Below are 20184 nucleotides of genomic sequence, written 5' to 3' on the forward strand. Positions count from 1 at the left end.
CTTACACCCCTGCTGAGTCCTGCTGGCAAGGCTCCTCCCTATGGGGGCACTAGGGGAGAAAAACTGTGAGGTTCAGTTTGTTTGGTTTGGGGGCCTAATACTTGAGGCGCTGGGCCTGCAGGAGGGCTGGCTCTGCCACTGGCTCACCGTGGGTGTGACCGGGACCGGGATCCAGCTTTGCTCTATGCCTCAGTCTCCTCAGTTGCACAAAGCAGTTAAGCTCTGGGTTGGCTCATGCCTTTTTGCCTCCCAGAACCACAGCGCATCTGGGCAGAGGGGTCATCCGCAGTTGCAGTCACAGAGGGGAAAATGAGGCCCAGAGATGGGACAGTTCACTCTGGGGCCAGCAGACTCAATTCTGAGCATGTGGCCAGCAGCCAGGAGAGGAGGCTGCAGGGGGAAATGTCAGCAAAGCCCAGCCTTTTTGCATCTCCAGTTTTCTTTAACCTGCCGTCCAGCCTTCCTTTGCCTGAGTTCACAGCTCAACCCCAGCTGAGTATATCCTGATGCAAGGCCCCCTTCCCTCCACCCACCAATTATAGCTGGTCACAAAAGCTGGACCGTGACCAGACAAAGGGACAGGGATGAAAGTGTTGGTTGTCATGGCAACCTGGTGGGGTGGCTGGGACCCAGGGGAGGGGCCTGGCTGTGTGCCTGAGCCCAGGCATCAGGACGACCTCTGAGCATGAGCCAGGGCAGCCTGGCGGCCCACAGGGACCCCCCTCCTGCTCTGGGCCCACCAAAGCTGGGCATACAATGGCAACCTCAGCCCCTCCATGGGCAGCACCTGCTCCCTGGGCCTCCCCCAGTGGCCCCATTATCCTGCACCTGCTGACCACCGCCCCCCCGACCTGCTTCCGAGCCCAAGTTCCCTCCCCAGGGCAGGCCCTGCCCATCCTGAGGCCCACCTGCCTTCTCTAAGAGCCAGCCAGGAGGGCTGGGGAACCAGGAGGGGTAGCAGGGAAGGTCCTGGGCAGGGACCAAGGGTCCAGCTGCCAAGCCAGCTCTGCCTGGCCAGCAGTGTGTGTGCCTGCAACAAGGCTCTGCTCCAGGACCTCAGTCTGCTCACCTGAAAACTGGGAGCAGCCAATACTGCCTTCAGGGCCTGCAAGGACCAGTTTTTCTCTGCTTGGAGGGAAGGCTGAGGCCAGGTTGGGAAGAGAACAGAGAGGGGGTATCTTGGGTCATACTCTCAGGGCCCCCTCTGTTGGTCCAGGTGGAAACCTGAGCCCCTTCTGTACACTTCAGAGTCACTGCTTAGGGTTGGAGATGACATTTTCCAGAGGCCTCCAAGGGTACAGAGGAAGTGGGCAGGAGACCCAGTATTGCCAGGCTCTTTTTTCTTTTTTTTTTTTTTTTTTTTTGAGATGGAGTCTCTGTCACCCAAGCTGGAGCACAGTGGCATGATCTCAGCTCACTGGAACCCTGTGCCTCCTGGGTTCAGGCAGTTTTCCTGCCTCAGCCTCCCATATAGCTGGGACTACAGGCATGCACCACCGTGTCTGGCTAATTTTCATATTTGTTTTGTTTTTTTTTTTTTTGTTTTTTGAGATGGAGTCTTGCTCTGTCGCCCAGGCTGGAGTGCCCTGGTGTGATCTCGGCTCACTGCAAGCTCCGCCTCCCAGGTTCACGCCATTCTCCTGCCTCAGCCTCCCGAATAGCTGGGACTACAGGTGTCCACCACCATGCCTGGCTAACTTTTTATATTTTTAGTCAAGACAGGGTTTCACTGTGTTAAACAGGATGGTCTCGATCTCCTGACCTCGTGATCCGCCGCCTCGGCCTCCCAAAGTGCTGGGATTACAGGTATGAGCCACCACACCCAGCCAGTGCCAGGCTCTTGAGTGGCCTATCAGGAGTACAGGGGAAAGAGAAAGACAGTGGGGTGGGGACTCTCCAGGAGGAGAATGCTCCACAGGGGGCAGCAGGAGGATGACTGGGGGCCCAGGTGGTGGACAGTCCAGTTCTTCCATAAATAGGGGAACTGAGACTCTCGCAACTATCAGTGTCTGGTGCATAAGGTAGGCCTGCTGCCGGCTTCCTGATGCCCCACCTCAGGATGGTGGAGTGGAGGAGGGACAAGGAGTGAGAGGAGTACGAGGCCAGGCAGATGCCCCTTATCCTCCTGTAAAGGGAAGTGGAATTCCCAGGGCAACAAGTCTTTGTCTCATGGTCTTTTCCTTGCGGCTCCCTATATCCTGCAGGACAGCCACAGGTTCCCATCCCACTCTGCCAAGACTTTGGGTGAGGCCCCTCCCTTCTTGCCACCTCAGTTTGCAGACCCAGAGTGTGGGAGCGGATTGCCAAGGACGTTGTCAGCTCTAATGGCCACCCTAGCTGTTTGAATGTCCCCAGGCCATTTGCAAGGGGTGGTGGGGAGGAGGATTGTCGCACCTCTTTGGGAGTGAGGGATTCCATCTCTTTGGAACAAACCCTTCCTTACTGACCTGCTGGGAGTTTTTTACACACTCCCTCCTGGAGGTCTGGCAAGGGCAGTGCTTTTGCCGGGAATGGAAGTATTCGGGGCAGGAAAAGTCTTGGTGTCCCTCACACCACTCTGTGCTGATGACCCCACCATGACTCTGGGCAAGGTTTCTGTTCCTCATTGTGCAGAAGAAAAACTGAGGCCTAACAAAGGAAAGGACTTGCCCGGTGAGTAATCTGAAGAATCCAAGCCTCCTGCCCCATCCAGAGCCCTTCCTAGGGGTGGATGAAAGGTCATGCTGGCGTCTGGTCCCCAAAGTGGCCAGCCTTGGGGGACGGGTGGATGGGAGGGCCCAGCTAAGCCTTAGCAAACCCAGATTCCCTGGAAAGTGGGAGTGGAGGCACTTGGTGGGTCACAGGGCCAGGTTGATGAAGTCACCCACTCTGCCAAGATATTGCTCAGCTGATGCTCACCAAACTCCTTGGGACCGAGGGAAAATTAGAGGTGCTCAGAGTCTAATTATAATAAGCAGTTTGCTGTGCAGCTCCTGGAGCCCTCCCGGGAAATGTCCTGCGGAAGATGTCTTTGTCTCAGAGCCTGCCATCTGGTGCTTTGGCCCAGGAAGGTGGGGACCAGCAGGCATCCCCCCTGGGCTGCTGCTCCTGGAGCACAGAGCCTCAGCATCCTGCACCCTCAGATGGAGGTCAGAGAAAAATAGGCTGGGGGAGAGGAGGTGAGGGTGGGATAATGTGGGGTCATGTGCAGGTGGGCTGGTGTCAGCAGCCACTATCTTTGGGGTGGTGGCCCTGATATGGGTTGCTGTATCTTCCAGTCATTTCTATGGATCTTTCCTGGACTGATGCATGGGCAGGGCTGCTGAGAAAAGCCGTGCCTCTGCCCCAGCCATCAAGTCCACCCTCCAGTTGGGAGAAACAGCAATGACCATCACATGGTACAGAGTGAGTGGTTCTCTGAGCTGGGCTTCCTGAGAGTGGACACTTTCAGCTGTGGCCTGTCCATCTATCCAGCAGCCACATCCACTGTGATGTCACCAACCCACAGCTCAAGCCCACCGTCCGGTGAGGGACTCAGCAGTGACCATCTACCAAGTGGTACTGACCATGGTCCTCTGGGGCCCTGAGGAGCATGTGTGTTCTGTTGGCCAAGGCACTCAGGGAGGGCGTCCTGAGAAGTAACCCAAGATGGGATGGAAGATCATAGAAAAACAAAGAAGGAGGAGGCTCTGGCAGGGAGGTTGCACAGGAGTAAAGGTGGGCACGGGATTAGGTGGGGGCTGTGATGGATGAAGACTGTCTGTTCATGGACCAGTGGTCTCCAGTCCTCCAGCCCCCGAGAAACTCTATTCTACTCCTTCTTCCTTGAGCTCTGGGCTTTCAAGGTCTTGTCTGTCAAGGTGATCATGTGGATCAAAGGAGAATTAATTTGTCTCCATTTTTATTCATCAAAGAAATGATTATGCTGATCAGAACTGCTGAGGGCAGCTAAGCAATGGCAGGGAGGCTTATGTCAGGGAGGCCTGGGGAGGTGGTGAATCCTAGACCTCACCGAGTCCCTTCTCTGACACCCCCCCATGCCTGCAACTCACTTTCTCTTGGCATAGCTCAGAGCCCCTGGCCTAGAAAATCAGAGTAAGATCCTGGGGGCCCAAGAGGCAGGCTGGGGGCAGGTGGGGAGCGGGTAGCTCAGCCATGCAGTCTGGATGCCTGTCACCTTCCGTTCTGGCTGGCCAGCCACATGAAGGGCCCATTCTGCTGCCCATTCACAAGGGGCTTTCATCTCTGCAGTCAGTGAAGCATTGCTCCCGTCTCAGCCAGCAAGGAGACACAGGGGAGGGGGCGTGCAGACCTGCCATGCCCTCAGACCCCATGCTGGAAAGGCATGGCTCTGGGCCAGGGCCTCCTAAGCAGCCCATCTGCCCCAATCCCCCAGCTTCTAGGCCACCAGAGTCCTCAGCAAGGGGGCTCTGAGCAAGAGATGGGCAGTGACTCCCCAACTCTTGTAGAAACCCAGTCCGCCTGTTTCAACAAGAGTAAGGCTTACCTGTCTTCCAGCTTATTCAGGTTAAAAGATGGCCCTCCCATCACAAGAGGGGCAGAAGTCCAGTGGGTCATGGCTCAGCCCCTTGCTCCTTTCCCAGGGAGCAAGGTAAGTATGGTAGCCTTCAGGACAGGGCAGGAAGGCCAAAGCCTGAACCCTTGCCCAGCCATGGGAGAAGACAGAGCATTAGAGGGTAGCCCCTGAGACCCAGAAGAACAGGGACTGACTCATGGTCTCCTGCCAGGGAGGAGGGAGGCCACAGCACGCCCTTGAAGAGGGGTGAAGTGGAGCTGGCAGGGCTGCTGGCAAAACCAGCTCCCTTTGGCCCCCACCCCTCAAGTTCATTCTCCAGTTGGGAGAAACAGCAGTGACCATCACATGGTAGGCAGTGAGTGGTTCTGTGAACCGGGCCTCCTGAGAGTGGACCCTTTCAGCTGTGGCCTGTCCATCTGTCCAGCAGCCACAGCCCCTGTGGTGTCACCAGCCCACTGTGTTGCCTGGCAACTTTCCAGGATTAGCTTTCTGCCCCTCTCATTCCTGACGTCCCACCATAGGCTGATGTTGCCGTGGCAACCCGGATGGATGCTGCAGCTTTTTGGACAGCTGTACCCAGTGTGGGAAGTACCAGGCAAAAGCAGGGAAGCAGGTGCCTCTCTACAGGCCAAGTGGGGGGTACCCAGCCTATACCCAGACCCACTGAGCAGCCAGACTGCCCTAAACAGGATGATGGGGTCCCTGTCCCTTCTAAGAGCTGTGGACACCTTGCCTCCAGTTCCCATCATGCTCCTTCCTTCCTTCTGCAGTGATCACCAAGTACCTACTGTGTGAATGCCAACAAGAAAAATAAAACCACGGTTTGGATTCAGGAAAGGTTGCACCAGTATCAGGTCTTGAAGGATAAGTAGGAGTCTGCCAGACATGTGAGTGAATGGAGACAGGTTCTAGACAGAGGAAGCGGAAGCCTGTGCAAGGGCTGAACTGCTGTCTCCAGGCAGAGCTTACACCCTGCCTCTGGGTTCCTCATGGCCTGGCCTCTCCATCTTTCCCACTCAATATAATTTATGGTGGAGATAGGGTCCAGTTCAGTTCCAGACACTTAGTGCCCAGCAACAGGCCTGGCATCAAGCCAGCACGACTAAAATGCCAAGTAAAATTCAACATCAGGGCCTATGACCTCCCCCAACATTAAATGTCTCACCAAGTCTGTTTCCCCATCTATGAAATGGGGCCAGTTTTGAGAAGGCTCTGGGCAGGGGTTCTCAGGTCAGATGAGGTGATCTTTTTCTTTTGGTTCATTTGGTTTGTGAACCACTTCTTTCCCTTACAGAAAAAATCGGAAGCCTGGTACAGTGGACATCTGTGACCATCAGATTCTCTAATTGTTACATTGCACCACTTTTACTTTATCTCCTCTTTCTCTTTTTATCTAGCTATGCTTACCTATATATAATTTTTGCTGAACTATTTGAAAGGAAATTGTAGCGGACATTCTGATGTGTTTCTTGAAACACTTCAGGCCACATCAACTAAGGATAGTCTGATACAACCACAGTAGCATTATCACATCTAAGAAAATTAACATAACTCAATATTCAGAATAGGGCAGGAGGGTGAAAACCTGAACCCATGCCAGGTCCTGAGAGCAGATGAAGGGCATCAGAGGGTGGGCGCCTGAGCCGAGCGGGGGTCGGGCGCAACTTCTGCCCAGTGGAGGCGGCGGCCAGAGTGGAGTCACCGTGCAATGGGGAGGGTGTGGCTGTGTGAGCCAAGCCCCAGGAGAACCAGAACCCACCTTTTCCTCAGTGCCCTGACCAGCTGTCCCGCAGCTGTGGCTTAAATGCCAACTTCCAATTCGTAAATTTCTCCAATTATTCCTCCCCAAATTATTTACATATGTATATGTATTTAAATCAGGAATTAATCAAAGTTCTCACACTGCATTTAGCTGTTTCGCTGCTTACTCTAAAAGGGCACAGGAGAGAAGATGGGTGAGTAATGGAACTTAGAAGAGTGACACTCCCAGGCCGGCCCTAATCCTGCCGATAGGGGCATGTGCTGGAACACCCCAGTCCTAGCGTCCTGGGCGGAAGTAACCGAGACCTGGAGTTGGTGGGTAGGTATGGGTTCAGGCTGGGGAGGTTCGCGGACGGAAGCTCCCGCCTTGCGGTGCCGGATGGCCCCGCCCCTTAGCAACGGCTTAGCGTCCCTCCCTAGAGACGGGGATGACGCATCCCCGCACTGCTCGGTGGAGCCGGTAGGTAGGTGAGGCGGAGGGGTTGCGAGGCCAGCGCGGGCAGCGAGGCCTCGAAAAGGCGCGGAGGGCTAGTGGACGGGGGTGGGGGGTGGGGGGTGGGGGGTGGGGTCTCGCAGGAGTCTGGTTGCTGAGCCTTGGCCAGGGGGAAAGAAGGGAGGTGCACTTTATTTTATTTATTAATTTTGAGACGGAGTCTCGCTCTGTCGCCCAAGTTGGAGTGCAATGGCGCGATCTCGGCTCACTGTAACCTCCGCCCCCCGGGTTCAAGCGATTCTCCCGCCTCAGCCTCCCGAGTAGCTGGGATTACAGGCACTCGCCATCATGCCGGCTAATTTTTGTATTTTTGTAGAGACGGGGTTTCACCCTGTTGGCCAATCTGGTCTTAAACTCCTGACCTCAGGTGGTCCGCTCGCCTTGGCCTCCCCAATGTTTGGATTACAGGCGTGAGCCACTGCGCCCGGCCTAGAAGTGCACTTTAAACAGCCTTGCAGTTAAGTCCTGTACTTACCAGACCAGTTTTTGGGCCCCATCCCCATGCTGAGCATGTGGAAGTCCCATCAGCTACCCAGTCCCTCTCCAGATCCCTACCGGAGTTGTTACAGAGGTCAATTTCATTCTTTTCTCCACTTCGCCCATCCATTAGTTCATTTGTTCACACAATCATTCAGCAAGTACTTTCTAGGCACCAGCTGTGTGCCAAGCCCATGCCAGTCTCATGCTAGGTGCTAGGTGCCAAGTTTCCAGAGATCAACGTTACTTGAAAATGCTTGTGCAGCTGACAGGAAAGACAGATGTGCGCATATAATACAGGGAGACATACACTGGAGGGGAAAGACACAGTTGTGGGGGGCAGTTTGCATCAGGTGAATGCTTCAAAATGGTGGAGAGAACCCCAAGCCTGGAAGAGCAAGAACCACTCATGGTGTTGTTTGCCTGGTAGCCCCAAGGGCAGATGCTTCCAAAATCCCTTAAAGTCACAGATCCATTTGTCTGCTTATGCAGAACCCCGGGGTGTGAAATGGATAAAGGTGCAGGGTCCTTATTGAATCAGGGGTGGGTGGCATAGAAGCCCTCCTGCTTAGGTGGCTCCCCACAGGCACCCACTTTGCAGAATCTCAGCACCCAGTTGGAGAACACTGTTGTGGTGCTAGAACATGGACCTTTGAGTCAGCCAGAGGTGAAGACCTCAGTTTCCATTCTGGTTCTGCCAGTGTTTGGTTGTGTGACCTTTGCAAGTTTCTTTACTTTCCTGGGCCCTAGTTTCCTCAGTTGTAAACTGGCAATAATAGTGGTACCTGCTGTGAGGTTGGAATACCCCTATTCATCTGTGTCTATTCAGCCAAGTGCTTGGCTACTGGTTGAATCAAGTGGGGTTGAATGTCAGTGAATCCAACCAGAAGCTTCCGCTGGCTCAGGCCAATAGGGCTCCCAGGTGATCTGAGTGGGGAGAAAGAAGAACTTGGGTTCAAATTTCAACTGTGGCTCTTGCTGGCTGTGTGATCTTGAGCAGGTCACTTCTCTGAGCTTTGTTTTCCTGCCTCTGAGAAATGAGGATACTCTCAGTTCCCACCTTAGAAGTTTAAATGAGATGATGCATAAAATAAGTCTAAGTCCCCAATAACAGTCACCATTCCCAACACTGTGCCCACCAGGGCCACGCCTGCCATCTCACTGGCCAGTTACCTTCAACACACAGGGAGAGCTGCCCAGAATGACCAGAGGCAGAGGCCTTGCTGGGAGCCATGTCCTTCTCCCCCCTGCCAGTCACACTCATTCCCAGGTAGAGACTGCTGTCACCTATGAGGCCACGGCAGGAGGCAGATTAGGTCTTTCTTTCTGTCTGTCCTAGCTCCTGAGTATACTGGTAATGCACAGGTGCACAGAGTTGGGGCAGGGCTGGAAGGGAGCCACTGTGAAGGGCTGAGGGATGGAGGGGAAACAGGTTCTGAGTTTGCAGCTCACTCCCACACCTTCTTTGGGACACACCTCGGTGCATCCCCCCACTGCCAGCTTGCATGGAGGGAAACAGTTTACCGGGGCAGCAAGTTCACCCATTATGGATTCATTTTGCCCCCAGCAACCCTGCAGTTTCCTGGACATTTGCACATCTGTTATCTCCAAAGATCCTTATAACTCCTTATAATGCACCAGTAAAGCAAACCAAGCATGTTCAGGCCTCTCTGAGAGCTGAGGAAGTCATGGAATGGAATGCTCTCCTGTGGATCTGGGACCCTGGCCTCTCTAAGCCCTGCTCTGTTGGGTGATTTTGTTCAAAGATGAAACAAACATCTATGGGTTTGCAGCATGATGAGGCTGAGCCCCAAGGGGTCCTCTGTTCTTTAGGGTGCTCCGGGAAGGGCTGGTGACTGTTAGACAGGTGGGCCAGACTTGGCATTGTCTTCAGCACCTGCCCTGGGAGGCAGCTGGCCGCCAGAGACTGGATTCAGGGAGCGGAGTTCCGCTGGGGGAGGCCTGGCAGGCCAGACTGGCTGGAGGCAGGTCGGCCTTTGGGCTGAGTGTCTGGGGCTTCCTGCCAGAGCCCCATCTGCCCTTCTTCAGCCCTCAGGTGCCCTGACAACTCACCACCCCCTTCTTAGAAATGGACTCAGCTGCTGAATGCTGCTTCAGCACTGCTGGGTAGTTTTGCTCTAGACAGCTCTGGCCACCCACCCCACTCCTCAGGTCAGTGCAGGCAAGGGCCCCCTGCCACGATCCATCAGGAGGCCTGCACTAGCACAAAACACCCAGCAAAAAGAGTGCCCTGTTCTTCAAGCTCTTGGCTCTTTGTCTCAGTGTGCAGAAGGGATGGGAAAATAGGATGGGGCCAGGGAAGGGCGGCTTGCTTGGGCTAAGCCTCTATTTCCTTTTGTTAAGATGCTTTCCTTTTATTTCTTTTCTTTTCTTTTCTTTTCTTTTTTGAGACAGAAGCTCGCTCTGTCGCCTAGGCTGGAATGCAGTGGCATGATCTTGGCTCACTGCAACCTCTGTCTCCAGGGTTCAAATGATTCTCCTGCCTCAGCCTCTGGAGTAGCTAGGATTACAAGTGTACACCACCACACCCAGCTAATTTTTGTGTTTTTAGTAGAAATGGGGTTTTGCCATGTTGGCCAGGCTGGTCTCAAACTCCTGACGTCAAGTGATCTGCCCACGTCAGCCTCCCGAAGTGCTGGGATTACAGGCATGAGCCACCAAGCCTGGCCATTTTTTTGTTTTGTTTTGTTTTGTTTTTGAGATGGAGTTTTGCTCTTGTCACCCAGGTTGGGGTGCAATGGCGCGATCTCAGCTTACTGCAACCTCTGCCTCCCGGGTTCAAGTGATTCTCCTGCCTCAGCCTCCCGAGTAGCTGGGATTAGAGGCATGTGCCACCACACCTGGCTAATTTTGTATTTTTAGTAGAGATGGGGTTTCACCATGTTGGCCAGGCTGGTCTCAAACTCCTGACCTCAGGTGATCCACCCACCTTGGCCTCCCAAAGTGCTGGGATTATGGGAGTGAGCCACCGCCCCGGCCTCTTCTTTTCTAATTGCAATTTTTATTGAGATAATTGTAGACCCTCTTTTTTTTTTTTTTTTTTTTTTTTTTGAGGCGGAGTCTCGCTCTGTCGCCCAGGCTGGAGTGCAGTGGCCGGATCTCAGCTCACTGCAAACTCCGCCTCCCGGGTTTATGCCATTCTCCTGCCTCAGCCTCCGGAGTAGCTGGGACTACAGGCACCTGCCACCTCGCCTGGCTAGTTTTTTGTATTTCTTAGTAGAGATGGGGTTTCACAGTGTTAGCCAGGATGGTCTCGATCTCCTGACCTCGTGATCCGCCCGTCTCAGCCTCCCAAAGTGCTGGGATTACAGCCTTGAGCCACCGCGCCCGACCCTCTTTTTATTTTTTGCACTAGCATTATATACAAACCTCTTCTTCACCATATCCTTGTCCAATGTCTTGTCATGTACTCCTGCCCAAGGATTCTCCATGGTGATGAGTTTTGAGGTAGCCAAAAGCAACAGTGGCTTTTCAAGGGCTTGCTCCTCCCACAATAAAAACTCTATAAACCGTTGTCCTCCAGGTGGTGGATGTGCACGCACCCCGGCGGCATCTGCTACTCCCTTGCATAAGACAGGAGGGTATACGTTTCCTGAGCTGATCTGACCCTGAGAGCCAGGGTAGGTGAATGCTATTTTGTGGCTGGTAGAGGGATCTGTGGGCCTATGGAGGGTCAGGATTGGGGTCCTGCTGGGGAGGCCATTTATTCCTCTGGCTCCTGGGGTATGGGAGGAAGTAGAGTGGGCAAACACAGGGGACGCAGGGCATGGTCCCGCGCTCACAGGTGCTAGGGAGGCTCATGCACCACACTGGGAAAAGGCAGGGAAGTCTAGCAGGGCTAGGCTGGAGGTGCTAGGGCTGCTTCTGGCTGAAAGTCATTTTAGGGAAATTTATTGGGTGAGCGAACTCTGGGCCTCCCTCCCCATCTCCCACTACTGAGAAGCCAGGCCTTACTCTATAAAATAGGGGAGAGGGGTGGACAAGTGCAGTCACATGCATGGGTTGGGGGCATCTGCAGTGCTTCCCCTCACTCAGCCTTAACTCTGGGTAGGCTCATTTCTCACATGCAGTGTCCAGGGCAGGCCCCACTGTCTCCTGGTGGGACTTGGGGTACTGTATGCCTGTCCAGATTAGAAGGAGACCACTCCCTCCTCCTTGCTCTTCTGTTACCCATGGGTCATGGGCTGGGGCTTGTGGCAGACAGGCAATCTAGGCATCCATGTGTCTGGGGGCTGAGACAGAGGCTGGCAAGGGCGGACTGACGTTGGGATCTTCTCCTAGGAGCTTCGGCTGGGGCATCTCTCTGAGAAGCAGCATGGAGCAGCCTAACAGTAAAGGTTGTAGCCCAGGAAGGACCCCTCAAGGCCCAGAGTGCAGCGGTGCTCCTGGAGTCCAAGCGGGGACCCACAGGGGCCTAGAGTATAACCCGGAGAAGATTCTTCCAGGATCAGACTATGGATTGGGGAATCCTCCAGCCCTTGACCCCAAGCTCCCACATTTATCCCTGCCCCCGGCCCCACCCACACTCTCAGACTTGGGGCAGCCCCGGAAGTCACCCCTGACAGGCAATGATAAGAAGTACCCGCTGATGAAGCAGCGTGGGTACTACTCTGACATCCTCAGCCCTGGAACCTTGGATCAACTTGGAGTGAGTATGGCAGCCATCCCCTACCAAGCCTCAGCCCTTCCTCTGGGCTCCGTTCACCCATCCTTTCATCCTTCTCCCCATCAGTCAGTCCATCTGTTCATTTAGCTGTCTATCAACCTATCCATCTGTCTTTCTATCCATCTACCCTCTATTCTGCCCTCATCCATCCTTCCATCCATTTTTCTCACCACCCATCCATCTGTCCATTCATTCGACAACTCATTACTGAGCTCCTGCTGTGTGCCAGGCCCTGGATGGAGCCCTGGAGATGCAGCAGGGATGAGACGCCCATGTCCCTATTGTCGTTGTCATGGGGCAGTGGCTTTGGTAGGGATGACCCCCTCCCCTGCTCTGGTTGGGAAGTTCCACAGAAGAGGTGATATACTGCTGAGATCTAAGAGACAGGATGTAAGAGTGGGGCCTGGGAGCGTGTTCCAGGCAGGGGAGACAACAGATACAAAGACTTGGGGTCCCTGAGAGAGGGCGCGGCTGTATGAAGAAGGCTAGAATGTGAGGGAGGAGGCTGGGGGCAGGGGAAAGAGGGGAGGGAGGGAATGACAAGGAGAGAATTCAGAGTCCTGTATGTCCCAGGCAGTCCTAGGCTTTAGGCCAGGGAGGGGCCAAGAAAGACAGGGTGAGGACCCCCTGATATGCATTACACCTGCAGTGCCAGTGGCCCTTGGGAGAGGAAGTATGTACAGAGATACCTGCTGGCCTTGCAGTATCTGCTTCGTGGCTCAGCCCCAGGATGCACTGTGGAGTGTTCTCAGAGCAACGAGGGGAGCTGGGCTGGACCAGAATGGGGCGGGGTCAGGATGTCCTGGGTGGCCACACGTGTTGCCCACTGTGGCCTTTGAATGGGAAATTGTGCGTACTCACTGGTTCTGCCCACTCCTGTGCTCCTGGAGTGCTCCCTGGTGGACCTCAAGGGAGGCGCCTGGCCTCATGGTCCCTCCCGGGTCCTGCCTGTCCCTGGGATGTTGACACATACTCAGGGCTCCGCGGTTTGGTTTCAGGAGGTGTGTCGTGGCCCCCGAATGAGCCAGAACCTCCTGCGGCAGGCTGACCTCGACAAGTTCACCCCAAGAGGTCAGTGCTCAGGAGGGCTGTGTGAGTGGGTTCCAGTAGGTATTTCCAAGCAGGCTTTTGGCCTCAGGGAGACAACCTTTTCTTGGCTGTGGGCCTCAGCTTCCTTAACTGTGGAGTGGGGATAACAAGAAACAGGGTGCTTCACAAGCGCCCACTCATGGTGAGTGCTCAGTCAGCCATAGCTGCCGAGTCATTACTGTTAGTGGAGCCGTGACCTTGACACTGAGCTGGGCTGGGCTGGGCTGCCGGGGGTCAGAGCCACAGCTTTCTTTCCCTGGCTGAGGTCAGAAGGGCATATGGGTGTATTTTCTGCCTCCTCTGGAATGTGGGCCCTGAAAAGGCCAGGACTGTCTGAGTTGCTCCCTGCTGTGGCCCCAGCACCTAGAACAGGGCCTGGCTCAGATAGATGCCTGGGAGATCCTTGCTGAAGGAGGAAAGGGGGCTTCTCCTCTCAGGCTCATGGAGAGTCTCAGAGCATGGCTGGAGTGGCGAGGACTGGGACAGGTCTGCAGGGTGTGGGGCCTTCCCCAGTGGCAGAGGGGAGTACAGGGGCTCCAGGAGAAGCCCTGAGTGGTGGTGAGGAACTGCACAGGTGGCCTCCCACCTGGCCAGAGTTTGCCCCTCTCCTCTGGCAGACAGGATGTCCCCTTGGATCAGGCCCAGATGCCCTGTGGCTCCCCCTGTCCACCCCTCCTCCCCACCCCCAGGAAAGACCTGGCTCCTTGCTGTCACCATCCAGACCAGTCCTCTCGGAGCCCACAGGCCTTAGAAAACACCATGAGCATGTACATTTGTGCACTTACCTGAGGGTCTGGCCTATTGTTTCCAACAGTATCACAAGTATCTGTGACCCAGAAAATGGCTACCAACCACAGATCTCAGCACTGAGGGTATTGGGAATGGTGCTCCTGCCACTCATGGCAGGGTGGGCAGGGGGTGATCGGCAGATGGCAGCTCTGCCCACATGAGAAAAAGTAGGCCCCAGCGGCACAGGGTAGTGTCAGTCAGGGCTCTCAGCAGCCAGTTGTGGACATTCACTCTGCTGCCCGAGGGCTGGGGTAGCCTCCCCCGGCGCACAGACACAGCAGGGTCTGGAGGCCAGGTGTGGGTCTCTTCACCCTGGCTCCTTCTTGGCCACTGAGTGGGTCCTGGGGGTGGAGTGGTGTCACGCAGCCTCAAGAACTGGTGATTAGGGCTCTGGAAAGAACCTTCTTGGCAGCCCTGAGATCTGGACCTTTTTGGTGGGGTCCCTTGACTACTCGGCAACCTGGTGAGAGCAGACTCCAGCTAATAGTGGAGGCTCCGCTGAGCCTTGGACACTGCCCAGGCTCCACCTCTGGAGGCCTCTGTGGGACCCCAGATGACACTCCTAAGGTGGGCCCTCCTGCAGCACAACCACCTCTTGGTCCCAGGGAGGCAGTAAGGCCCAAGGAAGGGGTCACCAGGGCCCCTGGGACTCTGGACCCTTCTTCCAACCAGAAAATAGAGGGGACCATCAGGAGACTGCCCAGAGCGCAGCCAGGCCCTGGGAAATGTGGTCATCCCCTCCTGAAGCAAGTGCCCACTCCCCTCTCCCCACCTCTGTGGTCTCGGACTTTGCCTGGGACTTTCTTCTCCATTGACCATCTGGTGTCGCGGGCAAACTGAGATGGATGGTCATCCTATCAATGGATCTCTCCCCACCAACTCCCCTTCCCCTAGGTATGGAATGGAAGCCTCTGTATACCCTGCTCATCTAAGTAGGGGCAGTCATTTTGTGATTTGAGGGTCCTGCAGGGCCAGAATGGTGGAGCCACCCACAGTATCCAGGATGCCTCAAGCTGGCAATAGCCTCAGGGAATGAATATCAGACTCTAATATGCTGAGGGGCTTCTGCAGTAGGTGTGGGAGGAGCCCATCCCATTTCATCTTCCTGTCTAGTGGTAACCCTTGCCCTTGTTGAACTCAACACCTGGCTTGAGCAATGGCCCCTGGTGCTGGAGTCATGGGTGGTATGGAAAGGAGTGGTCAAGCATGCTGGCTCTGGACAGGGAGAGCAGGGCCAGGACAGACCTTCTGGAAGCCACCATCCCTCCAGGCTCATAGCCCCAGGGCACCTGGTGCCATGCCTTTCTCCCAGCCACTGGCAAGCTCTGAGCTTCCCACACTCCAAAGCATACTGCCTGATAGATGATTTGTTTTATGGGGTGGAGGCTGGTTGTTGGGTGCTGGCCTGAGCCCCAAAGCCCCTGCCCCTGCTTCTACCTGCAGTTGGAACCTTCGAGGTTCCTGAGGACTTCCAGGAGCGCGTGGAGCAGCAGTGCATTGGGTCCACCACCCGGCTGCTCGCCCAGACTGACTTCCCACTGCAGGCCTATGAGCCCAAGGTGCAGGTGCCTTTCCAGGTGCTGCCAGGCCAGCGTCCTCGCAAGATTGAGATCGAGAGGTACGGCTGGGTGGGCTGTGGGGAGACTGTCTGGGAGATGGCATCCACCTGTCTCAGGGGGTGAGGAACTGCAGATCACCAGGTGACAATCCTCATAGCAGAACCTGTGCACAAGTGTTTAGATCGAATCTTCTAGCCCTTTGGTGTCTTAATAGGAACAATTTACATGTTTTGGAATTGGGGAAGGTGGTGTTGAGGTCAGTGAATGGGACTGCGGGGCAGGACAGAAGGACAATTGGAGCCCAGGACACCAGCCCCAGCCACCACACGACTTCCTGATGAGTCTCAGAGGGGCGGAGGGCTCCAGAGGGGTCTCTCGGCCACACCCCTGTCCCCACAACCCCGTAAGCCCTTGTGGACACCCATGGAACCACATCACACAAGCCAAGCCATCCTGAGGTCCCATCCCTGCCCTTGACCAGGAGGAAACAGCAGTACCTGAGCCTGGACATTGAGCAGTTGCTGTTCAGCCAAGGCATCGACTCCAACAAGCTCATGCCTAGGCACCTGGACCCCCAGCACCCCCAAACCATCGAGCAGGGCCATGACCCACTCTTCCCCATCTACCTCCCACTGAAGGTGAGCCGGGCTTCCACAGATGGTTGAGGGACAGGGAGCAGAGGTGCAGGACCCCAGTGGAAGCTCAGGAGTCAGATCTGAAAGGGGATTCCCACACCAGTCACCAGCACTCTCTTGTCAAACAGGGCAGGTCACCAATAGGAACCCATCCCAGGCACTTTGAGCATCCTAGATGCGGCAGGAGGGGCCCCCAGCCCCCCGGAATGCTGAGTCTTTGCTTCTTCCCTGGGTAGACTGTATGCCTGGCCTTGGCCTCCATGCCACCCATGGGCAATCTAGATGTGGCCCAGCTGGACTGTGGAGTAGTCCTCCTTGACCAGGGCCCACCTCAGGGTAGAGAGCTGCTTCTGGGCTCACTGAAACGGGAAGAGCAGGGATGGAAGAGGGAATCAGTGCCACCCCCTCGGGGTATGAATCAGGAAATGAATCCAGGGAGGAGAAAGAGGGAGCATGGCCTGGCTCTGGCGTTCACCCACCTCCCCTCCCTTCCTCTCTGCGGCCCTGAGTGTCTCTCGCCTGGTGGTCCCTGTAAGGAGGTAAAGCTGAGTCTAGCTAAGGGCTGCCTCCTAACAGCCCTGAATCTCATCATTTCCAAGTTGTAGTAGGGTCCCCAGGAAAACCCAAGGGCCACCTCTTCCCTTGGGCCTGAGCTAGGTGGCCCTGGGCAGTGGGAGAAAGAACCTACCGCCTGCTCTGGGTCCCTGGACACCCTTCTGCCTGAGCCTCAGGTGGCTTGGCTGGATGGGGATCCAGGGTTTCAAACACCCAACCAGATGCTGTGCACCCCTGGGAGCAGCAGTGGAGTGGGTCAGCCCCTAGCCCCCAGTGGAGAGGGTCAACCCCCAGTCCCAGCCTGCTGCTCTCTCACCTGGGGAGGGGATTACTTAGGCGCCCCATCCTTTGGCACACCCAGTCCCACCTGGGTCCCACTAGAGGAGCTGCTTCCTCCCAATGTTGGTCTGCTTTCTTCCAGGTATTTGACAATGAGGACTTTGACTGCCGGACTCCCAGAGAGTGGATCAACATGGGTTTGGAGCCAGGGTCTCTGGACAGGAAACCTGTCCCAGGAAAAGCCCTCCTGCCCACTGATGACTTCCTGGGGCATGGTGAGCAAGGCCAGTCTGGAGTGAGGGCACTATCTCATTCCAGTAGCAGCCCTGTCACAGACTCTGGGCTCCCCTGGGACCTGGCAGCCACCGAAGGCGAGGGGTCTTTCAAGACCTCTCAGCTGGGAGACAGGCCTAGGAGCTGGCCTCACAGAGGCAGGAAATGCAGGGACCAGGGCTGGAAAAGGGACAGCTGGATAGTGCCTAGTGTTTTGAAAAATGTTTGATTTATTGGTAGTAAAATGTGTACATGCTCATTGGGAATGTTGAAACATGCACGAGGGGCACAGTTCCACTCTCCATCCCTCCACCCAGAAGCCCCATTGTTGCAGCTCTAACCGTGGCCCCTCAGCTTTCACTTCTGTGTGCACAACACATACCATCACACACTTGCTCACAAACATACATCCCCATCGTCACACACATTGACAAACACACTCACTGTCACGCACACCCCCAACAACCACTCTCATGTACACATTTTCACCACACAGAAACACACTCGCCTACTGTCACCCATCAACAACCACTGTCACACCTCACCATGCCCACTTGATGCCACACAGGTTTGCCTTGTCTTAGCCTTGCCTGTATCTGCCCAGGGAGTGCCCCTGGCTGCTCCTTTGGCCTCAGGCCTGCCCCAGTGGCTGTGAAGGTTCTCCCGTTTCCTGCTGTGGAAAGCAATGCCAGGTGGGCATCCATGGCTGCTGTCTTGGCCTGCACGGCTGGGTCTCGATGCAGCATCCTAGGAAGGTCTGGGTCATCATTTGGGAAGTTGGAGGTGGCTGTTCCCCTGTGCAGGGCTGAAGGCTGCTCTGCTCCCCACCTGGTGGGTGGACAAGATGCTGTGAGTGGGAAGTGGACCCAGTAGGCCAGCTCCAGGTGGGAAGCAGGATTGTAAGAGCCATGACTGGTTTTAAGACTGCACAACCAGTCCATTGAGCAGGCTGTAAATTTATGTTTCATTTTATAAACACGTTAATGCTGGAATCAATTTCTCTGAACTAGACAAGAAGCCCAGAATGTTCTCTTTACTTTGGACTTGATTACAAAAATAATTTAACTCAATTGTTCCCAGATCACCAATTCCTGGTGATAAAACCAGAAGGTTTGGGACTGCATTAACCTTAAATGCACCAAGTACCAGGCTCCACCGAGGTGCTCTGCTGGGAGACTGGGGTGGTGGCATGGGTGGGAGGACGGGTGAGCAGGGAGGGGCTCTGCCGGGGACCTCTTGTTTTCTGCTGGGAGCTTCCAGTGACATATTTTCATCTGAGTTGAGCAGAGACAAGGCCAGCATTTTCAGAAAGGGAACCTACTAGGAAGGGAAGGGAAAAGCAAAACAGAGAAGCAAAATAGGTGAGCTATAGGCCTTCTTTATCCATTCTTTACTCATCTAGCTGGTGTCAACAGGTGGGGAGCATTTCCTGAGAATTCCAGCCCTTCCTTCCTCAACCCAGTCTGTAGAACTCAAACAAAACAAAACAAAACAAAACAAAAAAACAGGGGGCCAGGCGTGGTGGCTCATGCCTGTAATCCCAGTACTTTGGGAAGCTGAGATGGGCAGATTGTGAGGTCAGGAGTTCAAGACCAGCCTGAACAACATGGTGAAACCCAGTCGCTACTAAAAATACAAAAATTAGCTGGCCATGGTGGCGTGCACCTGTAATCCCACCTACTTGGGAGGCTGAGGCAGAGAATTGCTTGAACCTGGGAGGCGGAGGTTGCAGTAAGTGGAGATTGTACCACTGCACTCCAGCATGGGCAACAGAGCAAGACTCCATCTGAAAAAAACAAAAACAAACAAAACAAAACAAAACAAACAGCTTTTATCTCGGCTCACTGCAACCTCCATGTCCCAGGTTTAAACAATTTTTGTGCCTCAGCCTCCCAGGTAGCTGGGACTTCGGGCACACACCACTACTCCCAGCTAATTTTTTGTATTTTTGTGGAGACGGGGTTTCACCATGTTGCCCAAGGTACTCTCGAACTCCTGAGTGCAATCCGCCCACCTCTGCCTCCCAGAGTGCAGGGATTATAGGCTTGAACCACCGCGCCTGGCCTCAGTTTGTTTTTAAGCCACTATGCATTGTGGCTGCTCTACTGGGCACCATGTGTGTGCATCTTCCTTCTGCAAAAATTTATCGAACACCTGCAAGGTACTAGTTTTCATTCTAGGCCCAGGGACACAGCTGTGACTGAGACGGGACAAAGTCGCTCCTGCCCTTAGTGAGCTGACACTAGTGTGAGCAGGTCAGCTGTGAACCAGGAGCTGATGCGTAAGTAGTGTGACTTTCGGCACTGTGAGGGATAGAATGGGGTAACAAGTCAGAGAGTGCCTGGGACAGGGGTGCTATTTTAGGCACAGAGGCTTCTCCTTGGTGAAGGGAACAACCAGCAATGAGGTAACCTGAGTGGAGAGAGTTCCAAGCCGAGGGCACAACCAGTGCAGAGGCTCTGCCATGGGAACAAGGTTGAAACTCACGGCAATAGCCAGATATCCAGTGTGGCTGGAGAGAAATGTGTGAGGGGCAGCGGCAGGAGGTAAGCTAGAGAAGTGGGCACAGGCTTTCAGCCCAGGGAACCAGTGGGAGGCCCATCCTGACCAAAGAGCGGCTCCTGCCCTGTCCTGCCCTGCCATGCCCTGTTCTCAGATGAGGGGCCCAGGGACTGAGCAGCCAGGGGCAGCCTGTGAGGAGGGCTTCACCCTGGTCTTGGTCACCTTGAAGGGGGTCCAACTCATTCATGACCTTTACAAATGGGTTCTCAGCAGGTCTCCCTTAACTTGGGGCTTTCGTGCTGCCTGTCCCAGCCTCCTATTGGCCTGTGTTTCTCTCTGCCCTGGTGCAGGTTGTGCTGAGCACCAGGGCAGAGAAGCCTGGTCTTTCTGGCTCTCCTGCAGCCTGGGTTCCTCAGAGGCCAGCTCGGCTGGGAGGAAGCAGGGTCCTGGCTCTGCTGGAGCAGATGGGGGCATCTCGGCGGGAGAGACGCCAGACTGGTGATCTCTGAGACCCATTCCCAGCGCTGCTGCCAGCACTCAGAGGCCCCTTCCTGCCCCCATGGCAGGTG

The 20184-nt window shown here is 55.1% G+C and overlaps 1 protein-coding gene across 2 annotated transcripts in view; it reads left to right on the plus strand.

The window, feature by feature from the left end:
• The first annotated feature begins 1894 nt into the window (after positions 1-1894).
• Positions 1895-20184, plus strand: part of LOC105480542 (dynein axonemal heavy chain 1) — a 91444-nt gene continuing 73154 nt past the window's right edge. For both annotated transcript variants that reach the window (XM_071091828.1, XM_071091829.1), the window contains exons 1-9: positions 1895-3696; positions 4498-4591; positions 5287-5403; positions 10792-10888; positions 11550-11916; positions 12933-13005; positions 15256-15430; positions 15853-16009; positions 16983-17115. In XM_071091828.1, coding sequence (XP_070947929.1) covers positions 11584-11916; positions 12933-13005; positions 15256-15430; positions 15853-16009; positions 16983-17115 — 871 coding nt within the window. In that variant the 5' untranslated portion in view covers positions 1895-3696; positions 4498-4591; positions 5287-5403; positions 10792-10888; positions 11550-11583. The remainder of the gene's footprint in view (positions 3697-4497; positions 4592-5286; positions 5404-10791; positions 10889-11549; positions 11917-12932; positions 13006-15255; positions 15431-15852; positions 16010-16982; positions 17116-20184) is intronic.

This window comes from Macaca nemestrina, chromosome 2, assembly GCF_043159975.1.
Source record: "Macaca nemestrina isolate mMacNem1 chromosome 2, mMacNem.hap1, whole genome shotgun sequence".
Lineage (NCBI taxonomy): Eukaryota > Metazoa > Chordata > Mammalia > Primates > Cercopithecidae > Macaca > Macaca nemestrina.